The sequence below is a fragment of the Salmo trutta genome, chromosome 18 (genome assembly GCF_901001165.1).
Source record: "Salmo trutta chromosome 18, fSalTru1.1, whole genome shotgun sequence".
Classification (NCBI taxonomy): Eukaryota; Metazoa; Chordata; class Actinopteri; order Salmoniformes; family Salmonidae; genus Salmo; species Salmo trutta.
In genome coordinates, this window is record NC_042974.1 from 22,688,859 (window position 1) to 22,715,628 (window position 26,770).

General features: G+C 44.2%; 1 protein-coding gene across 1 annotated transcript; it reads right to left on the reverse strand.

Annotated features, from left to right (window-relative positions):
• Window positions 1-506: 506 nt before the first annotated feature.
• tm9sf3 (transmembrane 9 superfamily member 3) lies at window positions 507-26,011 on the reverse strand. Its single transcript, XM_029698026.1, has 15 exons — window positions 25,821-26,011; window positions 22,515-22,710; window positions 22,166-22,288; window positions 19,729-19,889; window positions 19,500-19,577; window positions 18,958-19,089; window positions 18,621-18,787; window positions 18,420-18,514; window positions 16,799-16,929; window positions 15,912-16,051; window positions 15,492-15,560; window positions 4,315-4,461; window positions 3,809-3,892; window positions 1,821-1,897; window positions 507-1,668 (listed from the first exon to the last, which is right to left on the reverse strand). The coding sequence occupies exons 1-15, from the start codon at window positions 25,914-25,916 to the stop codon at window positions 1,601-1,603; spliced, it is 1,764 nt and encodes a 587-aa protein (XP_029553886.1). The 5' UTR covers window positions 25,917-26,011; the 3' UTR covers window positions 507-1,600.
• Window positions 26,012-26,770: the final 759 nt, after the last annotated feature.

The window sequence follows — 26,770 nt, forward strand, 5'->3', positions numbered from 1 at the left end:
TAAGAGACTGTTGCTACCGTGTCTTGATAGTTGAAAAAAAAAAAAAGCAGTTACGAGATTTAAAAGCCAGACAACTTAACCTTCATTTACAAACCATTCCTATATAAGCTCTGTACATTTTTTTTTTTTTTTTTTTACAGCAAATTAATATGCAGGTTTAAAATGTCTTGACATATGGTACACATCAGGTGCCAGAAATCAACTTCAGTGGATGTAAAATTTGAAAAAGGCATTGCAACTTCTCATACATTTAAGGTACGTACTGTATTTACACATAGGGGGAGCATTAAATACTCCGCAGCACTGTATTTCACTTTGTACAGTACGTTTGCGGCAACTTGGCACAATCGCCTCATTTCATCTGACATTCAATGTTTCAGGTTGTGAGGGACATGTCTGACCAAAGAACAGAGCCCTTTAAAGCTTTAAATAATCCATAAAACCAAATAGTGTCAGTTTGTCAATGTCACCCCTTTCTGCAAGCAGCCAGCACAAAGTCAGCGACCAACTTTTTTTATTTTTTATTATTGCTACAACCAGGGAAAGTGAGAAACTGCCAAAAAAAGCTGAATTTGATGAGCATATGGTTTGATGGAAACGTCATGCAATTTCAGGCAAGATGTAACAGCGCCACCCCAAGCACCAAACCCAAGAGACAAAACAAAATATATTTTTGCTTATAACTGAATCATTTGTAAAAAAAAAAAAAAAAAAAACTGTAGTAAATCTGTACAACCAAAATACATTTGGGATCTACATCTAAAGTTACATTAAGGTTATATACACTTTTCCCCCATCCATATTATCTTTCACAAGTTGTCTTCATTCAAACCCTACCATTATGAAAACAGCCTAAACAGGAAATTGGATCACATCAAACATCCATTTAAAACGTAACTCAAAACCAACTGTTGATCACACCTTCCTTTCCTGAAAGTTTTTTTCCTCCATATGTACAGCAAACTAATTTCTTGGGTGGCTGGTTGTAAAACTACTGCATTTGGAAATTAGAGAATTGTCCAAATATGGGAATGGCTCCAACTCAGATAAGTTAGTATAACATCCAGTTATTGAATGTGAAAATTGTCTAGTGTAGCTGGTAAAAATTGAATGTAGAAGCCAGAATAAAATAATATTTCATCCAGAGTGACTCAGGAATACAAAATAGAATCAGGTCAGAGCATGAACAAACCCAACTCTTCAATATTCTAATACAATAGAACAAAGGCTTTCAATATGGCCTCTTCACTGAAGAGAGCTAGACTATTCCATCAATAAAGATCTTTATGTTCTCTGGTGGCGGGTGGGACTGGATTGGAAAGGGGAAGCCATGTTACGTTTTGAAGAACATCTGCTTCAGAACATTGATTGAAAGCAATTGATAAAAACAGAACCGATGTTAATGTTTTCTTTTTCCTGCAGTTTTTTTGCTCTAGTACACTCTTTTGCAACATTGAAATTAATTCAGAAATGGGAAAAACTACATTTGTACAAATTGAGATACCACAATCTCTTTTTGCAAATGAAACGACTTGTGCCCGCTTCTGTTGGGGAGAGCTTCAGCTGATCCTTGGATCCCTTGTTGCTGCTTGCGACTGTCCTAGTCAATTTTCACATTTGTGTAGATCTTCCTCACGAAGGCACTTGTTCCCACATACCCAACGGCTCCTACAAAAGAAAGATATTACAAGAGTGTCATTGCATCAATAACCACACAAGCTTTGCACTCGTTGAGAATTTAAAAAAAGATGTGTTTACGAAGTAACAGTCACAATACTTTGATCAAAAACAGATGCTGTGAACAGAGAAGTTGAACCTACCACACATGATTCCGAGAGACGTACTGAATACTGCCATGTAGCCAAAGTAAAAGGACGTCTGGAACAGACCATACATCCTGAAACGGAGTGGGACAAAACAACTGTCAGCAGGCAGTGGTAGCAGCAGGCAGTGGTAGCAGCAGGCAGTACTCAATTGTCATACTTGAGTAAAAGTAAAGATACCTTAATAGAAAATCACTCAAGTAAAAGTCACCGAGTATTATACTACTCAAGTCTAAAAGCATTTGGTTTTAAATATACATAAGTATCAAAAGTAAAAGTTCAAACAGCATTTTTTTAAATTGACGGATAACCAGGGGCACACTCCAACACTCAGACAATTTACAAACGAAGCATGTGTGTTTAGTGAGTCTGCCAGATCAGAGGCAGTAGGGATGACCAGGGATGTTCTCTTGATAAGTATGTGAATTAGACAATTTTCCTGTCAAAATGTAACAGGTATCAGGAACAATGCAGTAAAAAGTATTATTTTCTTTAAGAATGTAGTGAAGTATAAAAATACAAAAATAGTACAGATACCCCAAAAAACAACTTTAGTACTTTACACCACTGGTCAGCAGAAGTAATACACAGGAAGACACTAGTGTCACGATACCAGAATTTTAACTTCGATACCAGGTTTAGTATCACAATACTCAATACCACAAAAAAACATGTATTAGTCAAAGTCACAGAATGGCACATGTTCTAGACAAACTAAGCTACTGCGCTGTTCAATCGTTGGGCATCTGAGAAAAATATAATTACATCTGAAAAATGTTGTCCATTAATGACAGCCACATATTCACCAATTATACAATACATTTTACTTTAGTAAATACAATCTAACTACAAAGCAGTAATCATTTGAATGGGAAATCTCTTGATAAACTGGATAAACCAAGATTTAGCCTTGGTCTATTCACAATATAGGCGAATGCATATTATTCAATAGCAGTATATGCATGCATTGAATTTTTCAGCTTGTTTTAGCTGATTTTATGGGGCTATAGATGAGAACCTTCCATTTAGGACACATTTTTATTGGCAACTGCTAGAATATATCATTTTATTGTAATGATCAACAACATTTGCATAGAACAAGCAATCTCTTTTCAAAATGTGTGTGCCGTCTAAGAAATTAATGATATTATTCGTGAGGCAGAATGTGGCTGTAGAAACTGACTTTGTGGTTATGGAATCTAGACAGGAAGCAAAGGAAGACGAACAAGTTAATTTGTTTTTGGTGGCGAGGGAGATGAAGTGAATTAATAGTATGATTAGTCAGCTTTGAAATCAGCATTTTTGCGTTATGGTTTGCATATCACAAACAAAGTACTAGGGTAGTGAATTCAGTTGAAAGTTAGCCTACAATTGAAAGCTGGACGCCATCGGTTTTCTCTTGCATTGTAAAATTGTTCTAGCGTGTATAGACAATGTTGTGCTAACAGTTTCAACATTTCTACATGCCGTGTTGCATTATTCAATTGTGTAAACTTCTGTGCAGCATGAGTGAGGACTGGGGAGCTAATTAAGCCCAGACAGCTCTAACAATGAGTGAGTAGGTGGAGCAAGCACTATGCTCTTCACGCTATAAAGGGGCTGCGGTGATAGATTTGATCCTGTCAATCACGTGTGGCACATTTGAAAGAAGTACTGAACCGTTTTTTTTGTATCGGAAAAGTACCGAAGTTTCAGTACACCGTGGAGAGAAATGTTTGCAAATTTTAATGATACGAGTGAAAGTGACTAACAAAATCAATGGGGGTCCCCCCTATTCGATGCAAACTGGTGAGGGCCCCAAAAGGTAAAACAATTAAATTGCATTTGTACATTTTTTAATACTTGTATTCATTTTTAGTAAACGAATAACAACCTTCCCTTATCTATGACAGAATGCACTGGGGCTAGTCTTTACGGTCAACAGATTATTTACTTCAGTTGTGTACAAATGTGTTTTAAATAAGAAAATGGATTTTGGAACTCACTTTGTTTTGAAGAAATAGTAGTAAAAGGAGTACATGTAAACATAAACTGCAGTGGATGCAGCAGAGAGAAAGCTTGTCCATTGCCTGAGTGGAGAAAAAAGAAAGAATTTAATTGAAAAGCACAGATGCAACATCCTCAGGCTGACTATTACTGTGTTACAGTAACTCTGGTGTTAAGGTTTCTTCCTGAATTTAGCTGTGTTATAGTCCTAAAGCTAGCCATGTTTAATATCCATTAAATTGTTGGGCATCTAGGAAGTCAATTTAGTATGCGACTTTCTTTTTACAAAGTTAACCATCCCGTTAGTCAGCACCTAACATTTTGGGGTGTGCATCAGCTCATGCTTTTTAATAGTTTTAAAGCTAGCCATGTAATTATATACTTACTTAGGCCTAATCACACAGTGGTGTACAAGGTCCCTCATTTAATTAATGTAATGAATTAATTTAATGTCTCTACGATTACATGATTCAAGTAAATACATTGCTGGTTATCTTTCACTCACCATCTGTAGTCCTCAGCATTGAGGAGGAAGTAAGTACAGACAATGGTGACACACACAGTGACAATGCAGAGGATAACCAGGACCAGCATCATGAACCCGTACACGTAGTAGATCTTGTAGGCCCAAAATGATGTGAAAATGAAGTACCTGGAAAATAAGCAAACAATGGTCTTACGCACAGGTCTTATTTGGTGAATTATCGACCTGCTAAATGCTGATATCCAGTGCAGTCGGAAAGTATTCAGACCCCTAGACTTTCCACTTTGTTACGTTAGCCTTATTTTAAAATGTAATTGTCCCCCCCCCCCGTCATCAAATCAACAATACCCCATAATGACAAAGCAAAAACACGTTTAGAAATGTATACAAAATAAACAAATCTTTCATTTACATAAGTATTCAGACCCTTTACTCGGCACTTTGAAGCACCATTGGCAGCGATTACAGCCTCAAGTCGTCTTAGGTACGACACGACAAGCTCGGCACACCTGTATTTGGGGACTTTATCCCATTCTTCTCAGCAGAACCTCTCAAGCTCAGTCAGGTTGGCTGCACAGCTATTTTCAGTTCTCTTCAGAGATGTTTGATTGGGTTCAAGTCCAGGCTCTGGCTGGGCCACTCGAGGACATTCAGAGACTTGTCCCGAAGCCACTCCTGTGTTGTGTTGTTGGAAGGTAAACCTTCAACCCAGTCTAAGATCCTGAGCGCTCTGGAGTTTTTCATCAAGGATCTCTACTTTCCCTTGATCTTGACTAATTGTGCCAGGTTCCTCCAAACCTGACGTTTGGCATTCAGACCCAAGTTCAATCTTGGTTTCATCAGACCAGAGAATCTTGTTTCTTATGGTCAGAGTCTTTTAGGTGCCTTTTGGCAACCTCCAAGCAGGCTGTCACGTACCTTTTACTGAGGAGTGGCTTCCGTCTGGCCATTACCATAAAGGCCTGATTGGTGGAGTGCTGCAGAGATGGGAAAACATTCCAGAAGGACAACGAGCGCTGTCAGAGTGACCATTGGGTTCTTGGTCACCTCCCTGACCAAGGCCCTTCTCCCCGATTGTTCAGTTTGGCCAGGCAGCCAGCTCTAGGAAGAGTCTTGGTGAGTCCAAAATTCTTCCATTTAAGAATGGAGGTCACTGTGTTCTTGGGGATCTTCAATGCCGCAGAAATGTTTTGGTACACTTCCCTAGATTTGTGCCTTGGCGCAATCCTGTCTCGGAGCTCTACGGACAATTCCTTCAACATCATGGCTTGGTTTTTGCTCTGACATGCACTGTCAACTGTGGGACCTTACATAGACAGGTGTGTGTGCGCCTTTCCAAATCATGTCCAATCAATAGGAATTTACCACAGGTGGACTCCAATCAAGTTGTAGAAAAATATCAAGGATGATCAACAGAAACCGGATGCACCGGAGCTACATTTCAAAGTCTCTTAGCAAAGTGTCTGAATACTTTTTTGGTTGCAAAAATGTCTAAACCTGTTCTCGCTTTGTCATTACGGGGTAGTGTGTGTAGATTGATTAAAATAATAAAAAATCCTCAATTTTAGAATAAGGCTGTAACATAACAATGTGGATAAAGTTAAGTGGTTCAAATGCACTCAGTGGTCACCAACCTTTTGACTCAAGTAATCTTGACTCAGAAAATGCAAGCAGAGATCTACCCCTCCGATTTAAAAACAATTCAAACATGACTTAAAACGTAAACCTATGCAACATTAACCAATTAAAAACAGTTCTGTAGCAATGAGGTTTGTGCAAGTCCATAAGCCCAATACATTATCACCGCATATTGGCTATGCTTGAATTGCCCTGCCAATGTTGTTCTTCACAGACCATTTTGAAATTACATTTCAAAATTGTAGGTATATGATCACACTGGTTGTATTGCTTGTGAGGCACAGGTGAGTGAGTGCTTTGTTTTACTGGACTGATGGCCTGCATCTGATGATCAGTCTGAGGGGAGGGAGCAGCAGTTAGTGAGCAGTGAGGCTGCCTCTCACCCAACTCACCGTCCCTCAAGGGTGAAATTGCGGCCAGCAATTCAGGGCATTCCTGCATTTGCAGGAATCCCTCTTTATACTTCTATTGGTCCATTTTTAAGTTGGGACTGGTGGGAGCTCTCCAGTAAAGCAGGTGACGTTAATGCACAATAACGTTGAAGCCGCCGATAAACCCGACAGAAGGGGCGACACAACGGTAGCTAGCTAGCCATACAACGGTAAAGTGTCCTTCACCCCCGCCTGTCAGGCAGTGTTCCCGCAGTTCTGTTAACGGTGAGGGCAGGTGTTCAACAGGTGGGAGCAAAATACACTATGTGCTAGCTTAGACAGCTAGAACTTAAGAGGACTCTGGATCACAGCAGGCGGGAGTGACAATGTGTGATCGCTAACTAGCAAGCTAGCTAGCACACGGTGCCGCCCTAGCCTTCTCTCTGCTGTGCTATCGGGCCAACCGGCAGCCAGTGTTCCGCCTGTTGGGCACGGTTTTATCCGGTACACAGCAGGCAGGACCGACACCGTGTGCTAGCTAATTAGCAAGCTTGCACACCGTGTCGTTAGCTAGCACAGGGTGTCGTCGTCCTAGCCTCTCGCCTGCTGTGCTATCGGGGCAACCGGCAGCCAGCGTCCCCCACCTGTCCAGCACGGTTTTCCCACAGTTCTGTTACTCTCGCCTGCCTTCATCGTTGGTGAAGGACACCATCTACCGGTGTTACAAAAATATCATCATAGAAGCATAAAATAAAAAAGGGCAAATCCTCTAAAGCCCAAAAAGTAGGCTACCATTATGTCACATCGTGAAATGTGCATTCAAATACATTTTTACCTGGCCAAATTATATTTTTTGTTGTTGCCAGATTTAAAAAACACTCTCTCCACTGTTTATGCGCAGTGAGGATTCACTCTCTAGAGAATTATTTTGTAAATCATCTGCAAAAAAAAACTTGTTTTGACCTCAACGCAGTAGTAGCTGTATGCAAATCAGGGAGCCAAATGAACGTCTTTCAACAATGCGATTCGGTTCCGACTTTTTGGGACTTTCACCAAAAAGATCAGTTCAAAAAGAGCCGTTCATTCGTAAACTAACCATCACTAGTGAGTGGAAGTAGGAAGAACGTGCATTTTATGGCTTCTAAAAAAAATAAATGTTGAAGAGGTGTTGACAGTGACGAACAACAACTTAAACATGAACTTACTCCAAAGTATGTATTTGTTCAATCTCTCTCTCTAGTCATGGTTTCAAAGTCTTGAAATTTTACATAAACTTTGCTGTGAGTGCAGTCTATGGTGCAAGGAAACGAAGGTTACGTATGTAACCACGGTTATGTGAGCTATTTGGATCACTTTGTGGCGGAGGGATACATCCGAGGTGAGGACTTACAGATTTACTCCCTTGTACACCTGTGTCACGGCTATAAAGACCCCATGGCCGCGACACACGTTCTCTACATCATTTTTGAGGCGCCTCTAGCGCCGTAGAGGATTGGAGTGATCCAAATAGCTCACATAACCTTCGTTATGTTTCACTATATTGGATCACTCCAATATATTGGTATACCCGTACCAGATTAGTCAGTGCTAGAGGGACCTGGGCAGCCAGCGGCGAAGTCCCAGCGCGAGACCGCGACGCAGGGGCCATCAATGTAGAAGGATGGTCCCGGCCCAGTCCCCGGAAGGTGCCACATTCACCCGATAGTACCTAGCAAAGGTGCAAGAGGAAGCCCAGCTGGCCGCAGCATAGATATCAGCGAGGGGCACTTCTCCCTCTCAGTAGAGCCCAGGATGCAGCCACACCTCGTGTTGAATGTGCCACCACAGATCCCAGCCAGGCGGTATGCTGTCGTAATCGTTTCCACGATCCAGTGAGAGAGCCTCTGCTTTGATAGTCCTGGGGGCTGGGCTCTCACCATAGCAGACAAAGAGCTGGTCTGTTGTTCTCACTGACCGTGTCCACTCCACATAGGCAGCCAGTGCCCTCACAGGGCACAGTATGCCACAGGGTGGTAAGCAGACAGGATAAAAGGGATGTTTACATGCCTGTCTGACAGAACCTTCGGGAGGAATGAAGGGTTGGGGCGGAGAGATATGGACCCCGGGGGAGGACTATCCGGTAGCACTCAGAACTTACCAAAAGAGCATGGAGCTCACCTACCCTCTTCATGGAAGTAATCGCTACCAAGAAAGCAACCTTCATAGAGAGGTGTTTCAGAGAGGCAGACTCCAACAGTTCGAAAGGCTGCTTTGCCAAAGCTGCCAAGACCACATCCAGATCCCAGCTTGCCATTGAGCAGGTCCTAGCTGGACGTAGGCAACGAACCCCCTTCATAAACCTGGAGACCAAGAGATGGCACCCCACTGGCCTGTCCATCCACCCCACATGACAGGCAGATATAGCAGCCAAATACCCTCTCGATGTGGAGGCTGTCAAGCCCTCATCCAAGCGAGACTGCAGGTATTGGAGGACATACTGCATCCCGCATGACTCGGGCACAACCTCAATACCAGTACACCTCTCTATGAAGGTTGCTTTCTTGGTAGCGATTACTTCCATGAAGAGGGTAGGTGAGCTCCATGCTCTTTTGGTAAGTTCTGAGTGCTACCGGATAGTCCTCCCCCGGGGTCCATATCTCTCCGCCCCAACCCTTCATTCCTCCCGAAGGTTCTGTCAGACAGGCATGTAAACATCCCTTTTATCCTGTCTGCTTACCACCCTGTGGCATACTGTGCCCTGTGAGGGCACTGGCTGCCTATGTGGAGTGGACACGGTCAGTGTTCATTACACTCTCCTGTGGTCCTAACATGGACCATTGGTGCCGTTCAATAGCCAAGCCCACAGACTGAGGCGGTGCTGCCTCGGATGCCATAGTTCCCCCGGCCTGAGACAGCAGGTCCAGTCTCAGGGGAAGTTGCCAAGGTGTCCCAGACAACAGCAATAGGAGAAGGCTGAACCAGGGTCGTCTGGGCCAGTATGGGGTTACCAGAAGCAGACAACACTCTGCCAACCTGGTCCTGTCCAGCACAGCCTGGATCAGGGGGAATGCGTAAAGCTCTAGCCCTGGCCAATTGTGAGCCAGAGCATCCAAGCCCAGAGGCCCTGGTGTCGCTAACATGGAGCACCACAGGGGGCAGTGCGCATTGTCTATGGAGGCAAAACAGGTCCATCTGCACCCTCCCGAACTTGTCCTACAGGTGCTGCACCACCTGGGGATGTAGGCTCCAGTCCCAAGGTGGCGGGCCCTCCCTTGAGAGCATATCTACTGCCACATTCAGGATGTCAGATAAGTGTGCTGCGCGTAGAGACGCTAGACATCCCTGAGCCCAGAGAAGGAGCTCCCGTGCCATAAGATGGAGGCGGTGCGACCGCAGTCCACCCTGATGGTTGATGTAAGCCACCACTGTGGTGTATTCCGTTCTCACCAGGACATATCTTCCCTTCAGATGTGGAAGGAAATACTTTTGGGCCAGCAGTACAGCTCGGGGCTCTAGTGTATTGATGTGCCTGCCGCTCCAAAGGGGGTAGCCAACAGCTGCTGGCCGACCTGCCCTTGGTCACACCGAACTGGGAGGCATCTGTGCCGACTAGCTCCCGGCAGCACATCCTCAGCATCTCCACCCCGCTTGAGAGAAAGGAGTGACAGCACCACCTCAGCGCTTCGGGTGCAGCCAGTGGGAGTTGAACAACCGTTGAAGAGGCCGGAGATGGAGCAGGCCCAGGGGAATCAACAACGAGGCCGCTGTCAGCAAGCCCAACAGGCGTTGGCAGGTTAGGACGGATACCATCCGCCCCAGCCGAAAGTGGTCGAGGCAAGATAAGATCGCCTGAACCCTTCCGGTGGGCAGGCATGCTCTCATGAGGACTGAGTTCAGTTCCATGCCAATGAAGGCCACCCTCTGGGTTGGCGTCAGACGACTCTTCTCATCGTTTATAGTAATGCCCAGGCCGCCGATGTGGGTCAGGAGCATGTCTCTGTCTGACAGGACCTGGGTCCTGGTTGGGGCTCAAATCAGCCAATCGTCCAGGTAATTGGGGATCAACAACCCTCGGGACGTGAGTGGTGTCAGGACAGCGTCCATGCTCTTTGTGAAAGTGCGGGGTGCCAAGGAGATGCCAAAAGGAAAGAACCATGAATTCGTAAGCCCTCCGTTCGAAAGCAAATTGGAGGTACTGGCAATGAGCTGGGTGAATGGAAATACGCATCCCTCAGGTCCAGCGTCACAAACCACTGGTCCCTGGACACGGCCTGCAACACACGGGCTGGGGACAGCATTTGGAACCTCTACCTTTAAGTACCCATCGAGGTTGCAGAGGACCTTCCGTCTCTTTTTGGAACCACAAAATAAGTGGAGTAGAACCCACCTAGACGTTCTAAACTCTCGATCCTGCGGATGGCACCCTTGTCCAGTAGTGAGACGATCTCCAGACGCAGGGTTTTCTTTGAGGGGGGGGGGGGGCTGCTGAGGCACGCCTTTCCTCTGGCACCCCAGGCACATCCCCATGAGGCGATGGGGCAGGAGAGGGACCCCACTGTTGTTCAAGTGCAGGTGGGTGGCGACGGTCCGTCTGCCTTGGACCCGGGCGGCGGCATGAACAGTCTCAGGGTCTCACAGTCCCTACAAACCTTATCGGTCTGCTCCAGAATGTCATTAACCCCTGTGCCAAATGTCAGCCCTGGGGTGATGGGGAGAGTGGCAAATGTGCTCTGAAGAGCAGCTGGCAGATGGGATTGGGCCAGCCAGAGATGGCGCCGGGAGGTAACCACCTCTGGAGCAGGGAAAGCAGGCGAGACACCGCCATCGCTTCCCCGGAGGAGCTCCTCTGTGCCCCCCTGCAGCCGGGGAAACAGTCTGCAGAAAGGCCTGGTAAGGTGGCCAAGAGAGCAGAGGGACCCATATGTGGCTTTCAAGTCCGCATCAAATACTCGGGGGGGGGGGTCCCGGCTTCAGTCGCGGGTCCGCCATATAATCTCCCGGTCCGGGAAGACCATGGCAGCTATCATGGTGTCCATGGTCGGATACTCCGAGGCTGAGTGACTCTGCGCCCGCCACGTAACTCCATGGTCCAATCTCTGCTTTGAGTCAGACGCGCACCCTGGCAGAGGCCCAGCTCTCCTGCAAGGCCTCGCGGAACTCAGCAGAGATGGGGACAGATGGAGAGTCATCACTGTCCACCTGTTTGATGCCCAGTGCAGTGGCTACCCGAGTGAGTAGGCCCCTCATAGCCTCTCGAGCCGCTGGGGGCGATGAAGCCCCACCGCCGGCTTTGGATGGCCTGTCAGCCCCGCTCACGGTGGTGAACAGTGCCAGCATCGTCCCCCAGGAACAGCCAGTTACTGGCCAACAGGGAACAGCTATCAACCTCCTGACGCAGGGCATGCACCCGCCGTTCAAGGTGGTCCCAGCGGTCCAACTCCTGCCCCCGTCCAGGACTGGCAGCCGATGGGCTCTGCCTGCGGTGGCGCCGGCCACGCTTCCGGGGAGGGATACTGGGCCCAGTAGAGGGACTAACAGCTTGCTGGCGCACCACTCCTGAGGGAGGGAGCTCGTCCCCAGCCTGAGGCCGGCCGACCCACTCACACATGGACTCCAATCACGCCAGGCGCAGGCGTTCTGAGAACACCACACAAACAGGCATCCAGTAGGGCGCTCCACCGCCCTCCCCGCGTTGCTCAAACCCAGGTAGTGCATAGACGAGGTATGCCACCATCACACCTGTCGCAAAGGGAAGCCATAAGCTCAGCCAGGCCAGCAGGGGTCGGTCGCCCTGCGAGAGCAGGGGTCGGTCGCCCTGGGGTCGGTCGCCCTGCGAGAGCAGGGGTCGGGCGCCCTGCGAGAGCAGGGGTCGGGCGCCCTGGGAGAGCAGGGGTCGTGACCCGCTTGGAGGAATAGGAACCCGGTGAGGGATAAATTACCCAGTACCACTACAAAAACAGGGAAGACACGTGTGGGGAAAAACAGCTGTTTTTTTTTTTTGTTTTTTTTTACACACCAACTGCAATATTACCTAGCTGGTTTAATATCCAAGCAGTAAAAACTGCACCATATGGAGTAACTCCATTAAGGAACTCCAAAGTTAATGTCTCAATGTAGTTAATGTCCCACTGTAACTCAGTTGGTAGAGCATGGCGCTTGCAACGCCAGGGTTGTGGGTTCGATTCCCACGGGGGCCAGTATTTAAAAAAAAAAAATGTTATAAAATGTATGCACTCTACTGTAAGTCGCTCTGGATAAGAGTGTCTGCTAAATGACTAAAATGTAAAATGTAGTGGAAGCCCACCACGATACTCTTACATTCTGCAGGGGAAAGAACAAGAAAAAAAAAACCTTGTTGAGTAATTAGCAGAGAACCCGCGCCGTAGCGTGTTAAGCAATTCACAACACACACAGAACAAGCCAGTCGTTGTGTAAGGTAAATACAGTTTGTGGCAGCAAGAGCCACCAATATATAAAGGATGCACACGGAGTCGTAGTGTAACGCTAACGAAACACAAGCACGACAAACCACAAGCGGAAGATACAGATCAACCACGTGGAGCACTCAAGAGGGGCTGGCCATGTGGCCAGCTGCTCCAGGCTGCAAACAGCCAGTGAGTATACTTCCACGCAAGATATTACACTTAGCAAGCGAACTTCAAAAGTTTGTACCTCAAACAATACGGACGTCCGCCGAGAAAATGAAAGAGAACGTGCCATGGGGTCCATATATAGGGGCAGGCCCCAGCCGCGACACAGGTGTACACGGAAGTAAATCTATAAATCCTCACCTTGGCTGTATCACTCCGTGGCCAATATATTGGAGTGATCCAATATAGTGAAAAATAACTGTGCAGACACAGTGATCTGAGGTATCTGATTGACCAGCGTTAGGCCTGTAGTGCACTTGATTTGCGCTCTGGGCCTGCCGGGTAGGCGGAGTTCCACCTAGGGCTGTGGCGGTCAGGAAATTCCATCAGCCGTGATTGTCATGCAAATAACTGCCAGTCTCACAGTAATTGACCATTAATTAACAAACACATTTAGCATCTCCTGGCTTCCACACATAGCCTACAAGCAACTGATGCAGACCTTTGGAACCTCTACATTTTAAAAAGTCTAATAAATCCATGTAATATAGCCTACACGAGGACTGGGAAATTATTTTCCAATATGGGCAACATTATAATATATTTTTGCCATTAAGAGCCAGAATCATACATCATGTGTATGACTGTGTTGACAGATACATCTATTGTAAATCACATCCAGATATGCTACTTACTCTACTTTAACATGCACAGAAATAAACCACATCCATGTTCTCCTTTTGGTAGGTATTTTCATTATTAAACATGCAATGAACTACACGGAGGGAAAAGTACACTGCATTCAGCACCACGGACAGAACTCTTGTTAACGGGTATGCACAAAAACACAAGAAAGAGAGCTCAACATTACATTAAATCAGTTTGAGGAGTGAAGTCAGGTATAGTTTCTGGTACATCTTCTGAGCATGACTCCTAATCTTTGGAAAGTGTTGTTCATCGAGAGATGCATAGAATCTCGTCAGTGACATTGGAGAACTATTCAAAACAATCACGGAGTCAGACTGAAGATCGGTAAGCTCAAGTTGCAGGTCAGTGGGAGCATTATCCACACTGAAGGTGAAAGGAGAGGAAACCAACAGCATGTCATTTTCCAACACTTTGAAATCCTCAAAACGATTCTCACACCGTTCAAAGCACGCAGCACTTCCCCCACTGGTCATCTGATAGGGAACAGACTAGTAGTGTCGGAAGGTGGGTGAGATTGTTGGCTTCTACATGGCTGGTCAGGAGTCATTTTCTCTTGAAGTCTTTGACAAGGCTGTGCATCTGATGTGCAAAAAGGCCCTTCCCTTGTAGTTTGGAATTCAGTTCATTCATGAGGGCCATGATGTCCACGGTGAAGGCAAAAATCAGCTAACCATTCATCTTGCAGTTGAGGGAAATCCACATATTTTCCTTTCATCTGCAAAAACTCAGCAATCTCCGACGTCAGGTCCCACACCCTTTAAAGCACCTTCCCCAAACTCCGCCATCTCACGTTTGTGTGGTGGGGGGGGGGATCTGCATGACCCGACTCTGTCTCTGCCAACAGTGAGACAAACTGCCTGTGGTTTAAAGATTTTGCTCTTATGAAGTTTACCACTTTAGTGACTGTATCCACAACATGGCTCATTTTCAGAACACGTTTATAGAGCAGCTCCTGATGAATAATGCAATACAGGAAAATTATTTTCGGATCTGGGTTCAGCTCAGCTACTTGATCTTGTGTCCTTTTCAAAAAGGCCAACGTTTTTTCCTGTCAAGTTTGGGAACCCATCAGTGGTCACACTGGATAAACTTTTGAAAACTCAGTCCCAGCTTTGCCACACACTTATTAACCTCCTCCAATAAATCTTTCCCTGTGGTTGTGGTCTTCATTGACTGCATTGAAGCAAGCTCCTCTGTAATTTCATAGTCTGGGGTTTTGCCTCGTAAGAATATCAACAACTGCGCCGCATCACGTGCATCACTGCTCTCATCCAGGGCCAAGGAGAAATCCTTTACCTTGTCTTTCACCTGTTGTTCCATATTCTCTGCTATGTCCTCAACACGCCGTGTCACTGTTTTTCTTGACAGGGAAACATTTTCAAACAGCTCTTTCTTGTCGGGGCAAAGTATTGCTGCAGCGTCAATTAAACATTCTTTAATGAATTCGCCCTCAGCGAATGGCTTGCTATGTTTAGCAATTTCGTGGGACAGTACATAGCTAGCTCTAGCAATTCCGGCATTTGCTGAATGCAGTTTTGTGAAAAGTCCTTGCTGCTTTTGCAACTGAGAAAGAAATTATTTCGATTCACTTGCCCTCTGCTCAGAAGACATTTATATATATATATATATTTCTCTGCATGCTTCGTCTGGAAGTGTCAGACAAGTTGTAGTCTTTCAAGACAGCAATGCTCTCTGCACACAGCTTTCCCCGATACCTCAAATAAATATTTTAATGTCCACTTATGCTGGAGCGCCGTACATTCATCGGAAAAACAAATAATTAAAATAGGAACTCGTTGGGTTTTTCCATAGAAATGTTTGGTGATAGACAAGGATTGCCTTGGAGATCGACCGGTTGGTAACAACTGATCTAGATTATAGTGTAGTGAGGTTAATGTGAGGTAGGACTTACATTTCAATGAAAATGGAACCGAATGGAAGGATGCCTCCCAGACAGACAATGACAGCTGGCTCCATGAACCTGGAAAATGTTATAAATTTACAATCAACTCACAATACGGACATTGTCACCAATAGTTTACAATTCAAATCAGAGCTATGCAACTCCAGGCCTCAGCACTGTTTTCATTCTTCTGTTAATCCAGGACTGGTTTCAACCTGGGAAAGCAGGTATAGACTCTTTGGCCAATCAGACCTTTATTGAAGTATCAACGAGAACATAAACTTAACAGTACAGTGGCTCTCAAGTAGCAAACATATCAGCACTGGGATCTTAATAAACAAACACCAATGAACGTAAAATGACAAAATGGCACACATGCATTGCTTTTAGTGAGTCGTGCTGTACAAATAAGATCATAGTCATAGATACCATTTCTTCTCAGGGATTGGCCGCGGCACTGCATTGACTCGACACGGAAAGTTGGGCTGGCCAGAGAGGTTTCTTCCCAGAATGGTCCCCACAAGGTTGAGTGGCAGGATAACAAACAAACAAATGCAGCAAACAGCCACCTGAAAACAACATGGAATAGTAGAATCCATGAGAATGATTAATGAGAGCGCAGACTATATTTAAGCAATAAGGCCTGGGGGGTTGGCATAATGGCCATTATAATGTGGGTGGTTCGAGCCCTGAATGCTGATTGGCTGACAGATGTGGTTTATCAGACCGTATACCACGGGTATAACAAAACATTTCTTTTTCCGTTGGTAACCAGTTTGTAATAGCAATAAGGCACCTTGGGGTTTGTGATATATGGCCAATATACCACAGCTAAGGGGTGTGTCCAGGCACTCCGCGCTGCAATGTGCATAAGAACAGCTCTTAGCCGTGGTGTATTGGCCATATACCACACCCCCTCGGGCCTTATTGCTTAAATATACCACAGCTAAGAGCTGTTCTTAAGCACAACGGAGTGCCTGGATACAGCCCTTAGCCGTGGTGTATTGGCCATATACCACAATCTCTAGAGGTGCCTTATTGCTAATAATAAATTGGTTACCAATTAACAGAATTTCTGGGGACCCCACCCCACATCTAATGATACAACCTTTAAAAAAAACTATTTTTATATCAACAAATAACCAATTTAGTACATGTTCATCTCTCGTTTCAAAATGTAAATGAACCAATAAATACATTTACTCAATAAAATTGTCATTTTCTAATTACATTTCTCAATAACATTTGTATGTTGTCCCATACAATACAACGATCAGTTGTCTTTAATATTTTGAATACCACTGCTCTAAACTCACCATTGTGCCAAAAGGGATGGCTCGGGAGGCATGGTAGTACATGGCGATGAAGTTGATGAAGAAGGCTGTCCCACACACCATGGCAGGGATCAGGAAGGCCCCGATAAACATCTGTTTAATCCATCGTCTGCCTATAGGATCAAATATAAAATTGGTTACCATAAGGGTGCACATTATGCATGAATGACAATCTCCCATACCATGTGAAAGAGAGCGACACGGCTCTATGTAATTTACTGGTGTGTGACTCACTGACACCGCCCCTGATTAGAGGGGAATCTTGCAGCCCAAGAGTTAACACACAGAAACTTTAAATCACACTCAAGAGAATATGAACATGGGTATGGTTTCTGTGTTCACACATCCCATGCACATATGTCCACCCACACTCAGACTGAAATAACACCATTCAGGTACTGGTAATATTTACTCCCTTAGAGAGCATGGGTCAGGCTGGCTAGCCAATCAGGACCTGGAGAGACTGCATGGCTAGAGCATACACTGTGGTGAGACACATGGCTATTTTTATTTTATCTTTATTTAACCAGGTAGGCAAGTTGAGAACAAGTTCTCAGTACAATTGTGACCTGGCCAAGATAAAGCAAAGCAAGTTTGACACATACAGAGTTACACATGGAGTAAAACAAACATACAGTCAATAATACAGTAGAAAAATAAGTCTATATACAATGTGAGCAAATGAGATGAGATAAGGGAGGTAAAGGCAAAAAAGGTCATGGTGGCGAAGTAAATACAATATAGCAAGTAAAACACTGGAATGGTAGATTTGTAGTGGAAGAAAGTGCAAAGTAGAAATAGAAATAATGGGGTGCAAAGGAGCAAAATAAATAAATACAGTAGGGGAAGAGGTAGTAGTTTGGGCTAAATTATAGATGGGCTATATACAGGTGCAGTGATCTGTGAGCTGCTCTGACAGCTGGTGCTTAAAGCTAGTGAGGAAAATAAGTGTTTCCAGTTTCAGAGATTTTTGTAGTTCGTTCCAGTCATTGGCAGCAGAGAACTGGAAGGAGAGACAGCCAAAGGAAGAATTGGCTTTGGGGGTGACCAGAGAGATATACCTGCTGGAGCGCGTGCTACAGGTGGGTGCTGCTATGGTGACCAGTGAGCTGAGATAAGGGGGGACTTTACCTAGCAGGGTCTTGTAGATGACCTGGAGCCAGTGGGTTTGGCGACGAGCATGAAGCGAAGGCCAGCCAAATTATTTTATTGTCCGATTGGCTAAAGCTATGAGCTGGAGGAGATATTGATCTCTCATGTGAGGGGGAGAAAGGGTGAGGATGGGTGAGTCAGCCCGAACAGCTCCAGAAAGAAAATGCTCACGCTAGAAATGAGTCCCACAGCGCCCTCAGGAGGGGGATTCTGTAACACCATGTGCTATTTACCCATAATGACACTAACAATGTAGCCACATTTTTGTCAATAGGCATCAACCGCAGCATTCTACACCAAGTACCACAAACAGTGTTTTGACAACCCAGGCTCCATGTTCAGAAAATGTGACACTATTGTGTGTGCAAAACTTCCCTTGCAAAGTGCAGTAATAGATGAGGTGTGATGTGTAGGAATGGAGTTTCTATTTTTAAGACAAACCCTTACATACCTCCTTGTTTTGCATACAAACTTCCGCCAAAATAGCCATTGACGGGAGAGGTGGCAGCATACACAAAGATGGCTGTGCTCAGCATGGATCCTCTCCTGCAGAGACAAATGGGAAGCCGCAGTGTGCGTGAACACACCCACGTTAGACAGCAACGAAGAAACACTCCATTAGGTTATCTGCGGGGAGGTGCTCATCACTCACTCGGTGTACAGATCCTCAATCATGGCCACGACTATGACGATGAACGAGACCGAGAAGATCTGGCATCCAGAGCCAATAAGGGAGGAGAAGATCATTGGGTGGCTGGACGGCCGGAACACGTCTCCATGGACCTGCTTCCACCCATACTCATCCCCCAGGTCCCTGTCCTGCAGCAGGGAGAGGCGTCAAAGGTCCAGGGGTACATTAAGACAAAGGACATACAGCTAGCTAAAAATCACACGAAGCCCTGGGCCTAAACTAATAAAGCAAAATCTTAAGTGCATGATGTTCAATGTGATTTTCTATCAGTAATGCTACCGAGGCTATGAAACGTTACCATGTCATCCATTTCCTCCTCTTTGCTGTATCTAGCATAGTCCTTCCTTAGAGTTCTCATCAGGATCATGGACACCAGGCCAACCAAGAAGATAACCATCATGAAGGAATTGAAGATGGAAAACCAGTGAATCTAGAGAAAACACTTTTTATTACCACAGGGAATATCGCACATCCCTAGAACATGACATCCTTGAATCCCAGAATTGTTAAAGCTGCAATATGTAACTTTCTGGGTAACCCGATAAAATCCACATAGAAATATTAGAGCTTTCACTCATTGAAAGCAAGTCTAAGAAGCAGTAGATATGTTCTGTGCATGCTATTTCCACGCTTCCCGCTTGTTTAGATGGTACAATGATTCTCTACACTATACTTGCTTGTTTGGGTCACAAACTGAAATTAGGCAAACGATTAGAATTTTAGCAGCCAGGAAATGGCGGAGCAATTTCTGCATACCGCATCTTTAAAAACAGGTTGATCACCGAGTACTGTACAGTTCAGTGCAAAATTGCAATGCTTATCTTAAAAGATTGAACTTACTCTGTGTTGGAAAAAAGATGGATCGAGATACTTGTCAAATCGGTCTTCAAACTTCACATCTGACTTCTTCCACTTTACCTGTGGTAAAAGACAATTCACATCATTCCTTTGGCAAATGAGCCACATTTGGATGCTGACGTAGAGGACTTTACTTTATATAAAACAATATAAAAGCTCTGAAAAATCCAGTCCCATTTCCCATCTCTGAAAAGCAATTGCAAATACTTACCGAATACGACATTGCAATTCGTGTGTTGGGCACAAGCTTGACTTTGCCTTCACTCGTCAGGTTGACATCAACAATTCTGTTGCCATTGAAGCCGATCTCCAATTTCTTGTAAGTCCACAGATAATGATCCTCTCCGTTTTCATCTGCCTCGCCGACAATTCCTAGAATAGAGAGAGATTAGTGTGATGAGTGCACTGCCACCAGAAATTTACTGGCAACTTGGCAAGTTTGGTGTGGAATGCAGTAACCAGATCCAGGGCTAAAGTCTATATTTATTCATACTCAGAATATGGAACTATTCCATGGTTATAAAGACTTGGGCAAGGCCATCTGCCCCACCTCCTGTGCATACATTAACACCGAGTACAGCAAACATTAGGAACACCTTCCTAATATTGTGTTGCACCCCCCCAGCCTCAATTCGTCAGGGGTTGGACTGTACAAAGTGTCAAAAGCATTCCACAGAGATGCTGGCACATGTTGACTCCAATGCTTCCCACAGTTGTGTTAAGTTGGCTGGATATCCTTTAGGTGGTGGACCATGCTTCATACACATGGGAAAAATGTTGAACCTGAAAAAACGGACAAACCGATATGCCTTAAATATTTTGTCTTGCCCATTCCCCCTCTGAATAGCACACATACACAATCCATGTCTCAATTGTGTCAAGCCCTGAAAATTCTTCTTTAACCGGGCCCCTCCCCTTTATCTACACTGATTGTGTAGATTTAACAAGTGATATCAATAAGGGATGATAGTTTTCACCTGGTCACCTGATTCACCATAGTCTTGTTTTGTATACGCCGTGTTTAAGTGTGGCTGTTTAGCCAATGAGAGGCATCTTGACAAAATATATTTTGAGCCAAATCTTTATTGGAGAGGAATAGGCTAAGCTGTGTACTCGACCAATACACTGTGATGTGGAGCAGTGGCATGAAAGAGGTGTGCGTCTGTACAAGTGGCAGTCAAGGAGAATTGCTGGCAGTGCGTCGTGTGACGGGTTATAAATCACCAAGGGCCTGGCTGTAAAGCACGCAACGCTGCTGTCCCCAGAACTGGATAACTATTCAATGATTGACATTTTTGCCTCATCTTCTGCTCTTATTAGGCCAAGGCTTCTGTTTTAAACGATGTAGGTAGGTTGTAGCCTACATTGTGAATAATAGGCTATGGAAATAGGCCTACTCTTTCATAAGCTTTGCTCAGCTGTAAGTTCTTTTGACTTCCAATTGGACTTTTCCATCTTGATATTGTTTGCTCGATTTCACTCGTTGTCTAATAATTGTCATTCAAAATAAAGCTGGCCGAAAATGGCCTATAGACCGACTTTCCCATTTGAAAGCTGCAGCTTTAGGACATTAAAACACTAGCCTATTTGGGAAATACTCTTCATAACTAACTTGTATTAATGCTTTGATAGGCTATTTGAATTAGTAGGATTTGCCTTTTGGTCATTTGATTTGCAACAGCAAGGAAGAGGGATGCATGCATAATTTCCTTTATAGCTAATAGACTAATATTTACCGAAATGTTTTTTTCAAATTACTAGCTCTGTTTTTTGTCTTGCAATAGTTTGTTCTACCCCTCTCATTATTACCTTAGGCCTATGATGGGTTCTGACGGGTTCTGACTTCTAAACTCGAAATATGTTACTGGGGGAGAGAGAGGAATGCCGAGTGTACATTGTCAGAACATGTTAATGTTTTTAGGTTATTCAAAAACAACTTAAAACTTTCTGATATAGCCTTGAACTCCATTAGATAAATGAATTGTTTGATCATGAAGTAGCGCGGCGGGAGAAAGCCAGCATGCATAAAAACTGAAGTCATATCAAATGGAGAGAAAAAAACTAATTTAGGCTTTAAAATAATTAAGACACCGGAGTGTTCGGTAAAAATATTCAAAGAGGGAAAAAAACGAACATTTTCTGACTGGACATTTTGCGCTGCTTTGGTGAAAAGCTTAGCTCTGTACATTATTCTCTTGCATTCTGTAAATTGTTTAAAACATATTTATTGAAATAGCTTATGCAGGTTATAGCAAAGGCCACCTGGCATGGCCCGGCTGGTCGCTGCCCGATCAGCTCTCCTGCGGTGCCAGTCAAGTTGAAATAAACTAGACATCGGCACGTCGCCCAACCTTAGTAGGCACCATTCCATGTGAAATAACTCCATGTTTAAGACATTCCTCATTCCAAAACTGGGACCTTTTCAATAGTAATGAACTCAGCTTTTCCATAGATAACCTTTGTCATAGTCAAACAACATCCCATAGTCAAACAACTTCCCATACCAACCAGTGAGGCAACAGATAAGCCCAGAAAAGTATGAATGAACATTTGGATGCCATCTTTTCAACTGCCTCAGGGGCATAACTGATTCTCCATAACTAAATTACTGGACAAGTTGCAACAGGCGGTGCAGCAGTATCACTCACCCCAGATAGGTAGGTCATCAATGTACATTTGGTACCAATAGTGGTTTTTAATGGCATATACAAAGGCATCCCGTTTGGCTTTGTCCAGCTCGATTTCACAGTATGTTGTTTGCATGACTTCATCTGTGAGAACAAAATGAAAAAAAAAATGAAAAAAACATTTTAGTATGACATAACACTACAAGACATAAAGCAAGTGTAGGCTGCTTTTGGATCTAACTTCATGCTAGGAAAGAATATAATTGACTACTCAAAAATCAAACAATGCTGATAAAATAGTGACTTTGTCACTCCAGAGTCCAAGTAATTCAAGTAGTACAGTTGCCTGTGGGTGTAGATTTTTGTATACCTTTGAACTTAATGTCTAGGCCACTGAACTCCAGCTCGACTCCTTGCAGAGCCTCTCCTAATGTCTCATGGTAGTGGCTAATGGTCTTTTTGGTGCCCACGCAGAAGGGCAGGGAGAAGTACTTGTACGTTTCTTGTCTGTTGTGGTAAGGCCCCACTGTATTCATCCATAAAACCACCTCCTCTTTATCTGTGTACTGAAGAAGGGAAGAAAACACATTAAACATGCTATAACTTACTTGTTTTGCTAGTTCTCAGATGGCGGCATTTGGTATTCCATTCAAGGATATAAAAATTGTGCATTCAGGCAAATAACAACAACCGCCAACATGTTAAGTCTATTCCAAGCAGCCTCCATCTATCAAGCTTTCGGATAGCAGCTGTCGGTGGCAAAAATACATTGACAATGAGTCATAAAGTTACTGTTTTAATGACACCATGTCAAAACCAATCCACACGACATAAAGGCATGAGTCATCAACAACGAGATGTATATTGAACTGAATACAGGTCTTTTCAGCCGGAGTGAAAGCTCAAGCATGAGCAAGCACCCTTGTTAGTTGACAATCATGGGCAGAAAACAATGTAGCGACAAGGGGCTTTATCCATGTAAAATCTCACCTGATCACATTCACACTGACAACACAGCATTGGTAAGGATGTCTGCTTGCGCTGGTTGTGTAGCCAGCTATTCATTCTGCACTGGGTGCGGATGCAAAGCTTACTAGCTAGTGCTAACTGGCTATGGTACCAGTGAGGACCAAGTTGAAGCTTGCTCTTGAGAACCCAAGGCATTAACAAGGCACTGTGCCTTATGCAAAGGGTTCTCACCTATAAACAAGGCTTAAATCCAATTTTTACTTGATCCAAAAATGTGGTCGGAGGCTCCATATGGAGGGAAGCAATTGAGGGCTCTGTGTAGCTCTGCATTGACATGATTGGTTGATGGTAGGTGGGGGCGGGAGGTCCCGTATAAACATACTCACTTCCTTGACAACAACAAAGCGCAAGAAGTATGAATGCCCTGACTTCTGCAGAGGCCATATCACCGTAAATGCTGTACGGCCACTACAGACGTCAAATTGACCATGCAGTCTTTTACCGGTAAGACCATGTGAACTACAATCCCGACGCTCTATTTTAATGTTTAGAAACGTCAATAATCCCTTGCAATAGGCCTACGTTCTTTTTTACATAAAATACATGGCCAAAAGTATGTGGACACCTGCTCGTCAAACATCTCATTCCAAAATCATGGGCATCAATATGGAATTGGTCCCCCCCCTTGCTGCTATAACAGCCTCCACTCTTTTGGGAAGGCTTTCCACTAGATGTTGGAACATTCCATTCAGCAACAAGAGCATTAGTGAGGTATGGACCTCAGTGCACGGGGCATTGTCAGGCTGAAACAGGAAAAAGCCTTCCCCAAACTGTTGCCACAAAGTTTGAAGCACAAAATCATCTAGAATGTCATTGTATGTTGTAGCATTAGGATTTCTCTTCACTGGAACTAAAGGGAATAGACCAAACTATGAAAACAGCCCCAGACCATTATTCCTCCTCCAAACTTTACAGTTGGCACTATGCAGTTGGGCAGGTAGCGTTCTCCTAGCATCCCCCAAAGCCAGATTCATTTGTCGGACTGCCAGATGGGGAAGCGTGATCCATCACTCCACAGCATGCGTTTTCAGAGTCCAATGGCAGCAAGCTTTACACTACTCTAGCAGACGCTTGGCATTGTGCATGGTGATATTAGGCTTGTGTGCAGCTGCTCAGCCATGAAAACCCATTTCATTAAGCTCCTAACAGTTATTGTGTTGACGTTGCTTCCAGAGGCAGTTTGGAACTCAGTCGTGAGTGTTGCAACCGAGGACAGACCATTTTTACAGGCTACGCGCTTCAGTACTCGGCGGTCCCGTTCTGTGAGCTTGTGTGGCCTACCACTTTACAGCTAAGCTGTTGTCACTCCTTGGCATTTCCACTTCACAATAACAGCACTTACAGTTGGCAGCACTAGCAGGGAATACATTTTACAAACTGACTTGTAGGAAAGGTGGCATCCTAGAACAGTGCCACATTGAAAGTCACTGAGCTCTTCAGTAAGGCCATTCTACTGCTAATGTTTGTCCATGTTGATGGCATGGCTGTGTGCTCGATTTTATACACCTGTCAGCAACAGGTGTGACTGAAACAGCCGAATGGACAGATTTGAAAGGGTGTCCACATACGTTTGGCCATGTAGGGTATAGCAGGTTTGCACAGATCCATACTGCTGTGTGTGCGCCTCCAACCAACAAACTACACTTCCCCATTACACACAAGTTTTCAGAGGAAGCTAGAGAGTTGACCACCTGTATTAATTAGCTATCTTCTGTCTGTCTTCAGTAAACAAGCGCTAACATGGAGATATGGCCGTGTGGGATCACAAACCCTATAAAAAAGGTGTGTAGTAATTTAACCTTTTGTTTTTATGAAAATTATTTGTCACCGCTATTAAATACACGTCTCTTACGTTTCCAAACCAGTACCGCAAGCGATGCGTATTAACGTTCAGACCGAGCGTCGGGGCTAGTACAACACTCCCTCGGCCAGAAGATACGTTCATGAATAGACGCTGAAGGTAGTCAGCGTCTATGAAATAGGCTAGGTTGAACTTGCAAAGTTGAGAATTCTTGGCTAGGTTGAAGCATGATCAAACCACCATATAGGTTACAGGTCAGAAATCAAGAGCAAAAGTATTTACTTCCAATTGTACCCTAAAACGCGGAAGGCGATTTGCTTTTGTCTTGACCATTTGATGTCCTGGTACCTAGACAGGCCTGCCGCCTGAATAACCGGATATGCAGTCTTCGCAATGACAACGTTAGTAAACTACCAACAATAGTTAACTAGCTAGGCATATTCCTAGAAGATACATTTTTCTATATGTAGTTGGCAAGCTAGCTAGATAAGTAGCTACATAACCAAATTATATGGATGACTGGTTATGCAAAATATTCCTACCATAGGTATGCAATGAGATGTCACTGGCTAACATTAGCTAGCTAACTTTGGTCCCCTACGTTAACTTGTTCGCCAACGTTAGTTATTGTATATTATTTATTTATCAACATTGAACGTTAACCTCATAACAATGAACTAGTTAGTTACATGCAACGATATGATTCATCTTATCTCGCTGAGTTAAAAAATAATAATAGGCTAATCGGTTGTATCATGTAGCTACTACAGCTAGCTAACAAGCCAGAACGTCCATTATTTTCACACACAAGGCTACCCATTTTTATTCGGCCTCAAATGATCTTACCGTGTGTTCGTGTTCATCTGCCTCGATCGGCATTAATATCTCGGCAACCGAGAGAAAGACCACCACTGCAATCTTCCACCTGGAAGACCCCATCATTTTCTGGGAAAGTTTGCAGATTTGGGATGTTAGCTTTGTTAATGCTATCCCACCTTCTTCCTGGTTGTACGACAGTGGCAGTTTTTCAGGATGCTCTCATACGCATATGGCGTAAATTGCCTCACTCGCATCGCATTCGCTTGTGATTGATGCAGACATGTCACATGGCTTGTAATCTCAAATCAAATCGAAGACGGTGAACAAACAGTTGAATAATGAAACTCTGGTTTCTACACTGTCCGCAACTTTCAGCCACGTCATCCGACTGTAAGTATTAGAACTGCCTCACCTTTGGGGGCATGAAGCCTGACCCACTTCTCATGTATGACTAAACTGTTGATATCTAATTTTACAGAGACAACTCATTGAACAGATCGTCATTATACACTACCATTCAACAATTTCAGATCACTTAGATAAGTCATTATTTTTGAAAGAAAATCAATTTTATTGTCCATTAAAATAACATACATTTATCAGAAATACAGTGTAGACATTGTTAATGTTGTAAATGACTATTGTAGCTGAAAACGGCATTTTTTTTGAATATCTACATAGGCCCATTATCAGCAACCATCACTCCTGTGTTCCAATGGGAACGTTGTGTTAACTAATCCAAGTTTATAATTTTAAAAGGCTTATTGATCATTAGAAAACCCTTTTGCAATTATGTTAGCACAGCTGAAAACTGTTGTCCTGATTAAAGAAGCAATAAAACTGGCCTTCTTTAGACTAGTTGAGTATCCGGGCATTAGCATTTGTGGGTTCGATTACAGGCTGAAAATGGCCAGAAACAAAGACGTTTTTTTCTGAAACTCAGTCTATGCTTGTTCTGAGAAATGAAGGCTATTCCA

Excerpts from the sequence above, each read along its gene's own strand:
- tm9sf3 (XM_029698026.1), bottom strand. The coding sequence starts at position 25,916 with ATGATGGGGTCTTCCAGGTGGAAGATTGCAGTGGTGGTCTTTCTCTCG. Across the intron at positions 1,898-3,808 it reads TACTATTTCTTCAAAACAAA|GATGTATGGTCTGTTCCAGA; the intron begins GTGAGTTCCAAA and ends ACTCCGTTTCAG. Across the intron at positions 1,669-1,820 it reads GTCTCTCGGAATCATGTGTG|GAGCCGTTGGGTATGTGGGA; the intron begins GTAGGTTCAACT and ends TTTCTTTTGTAG.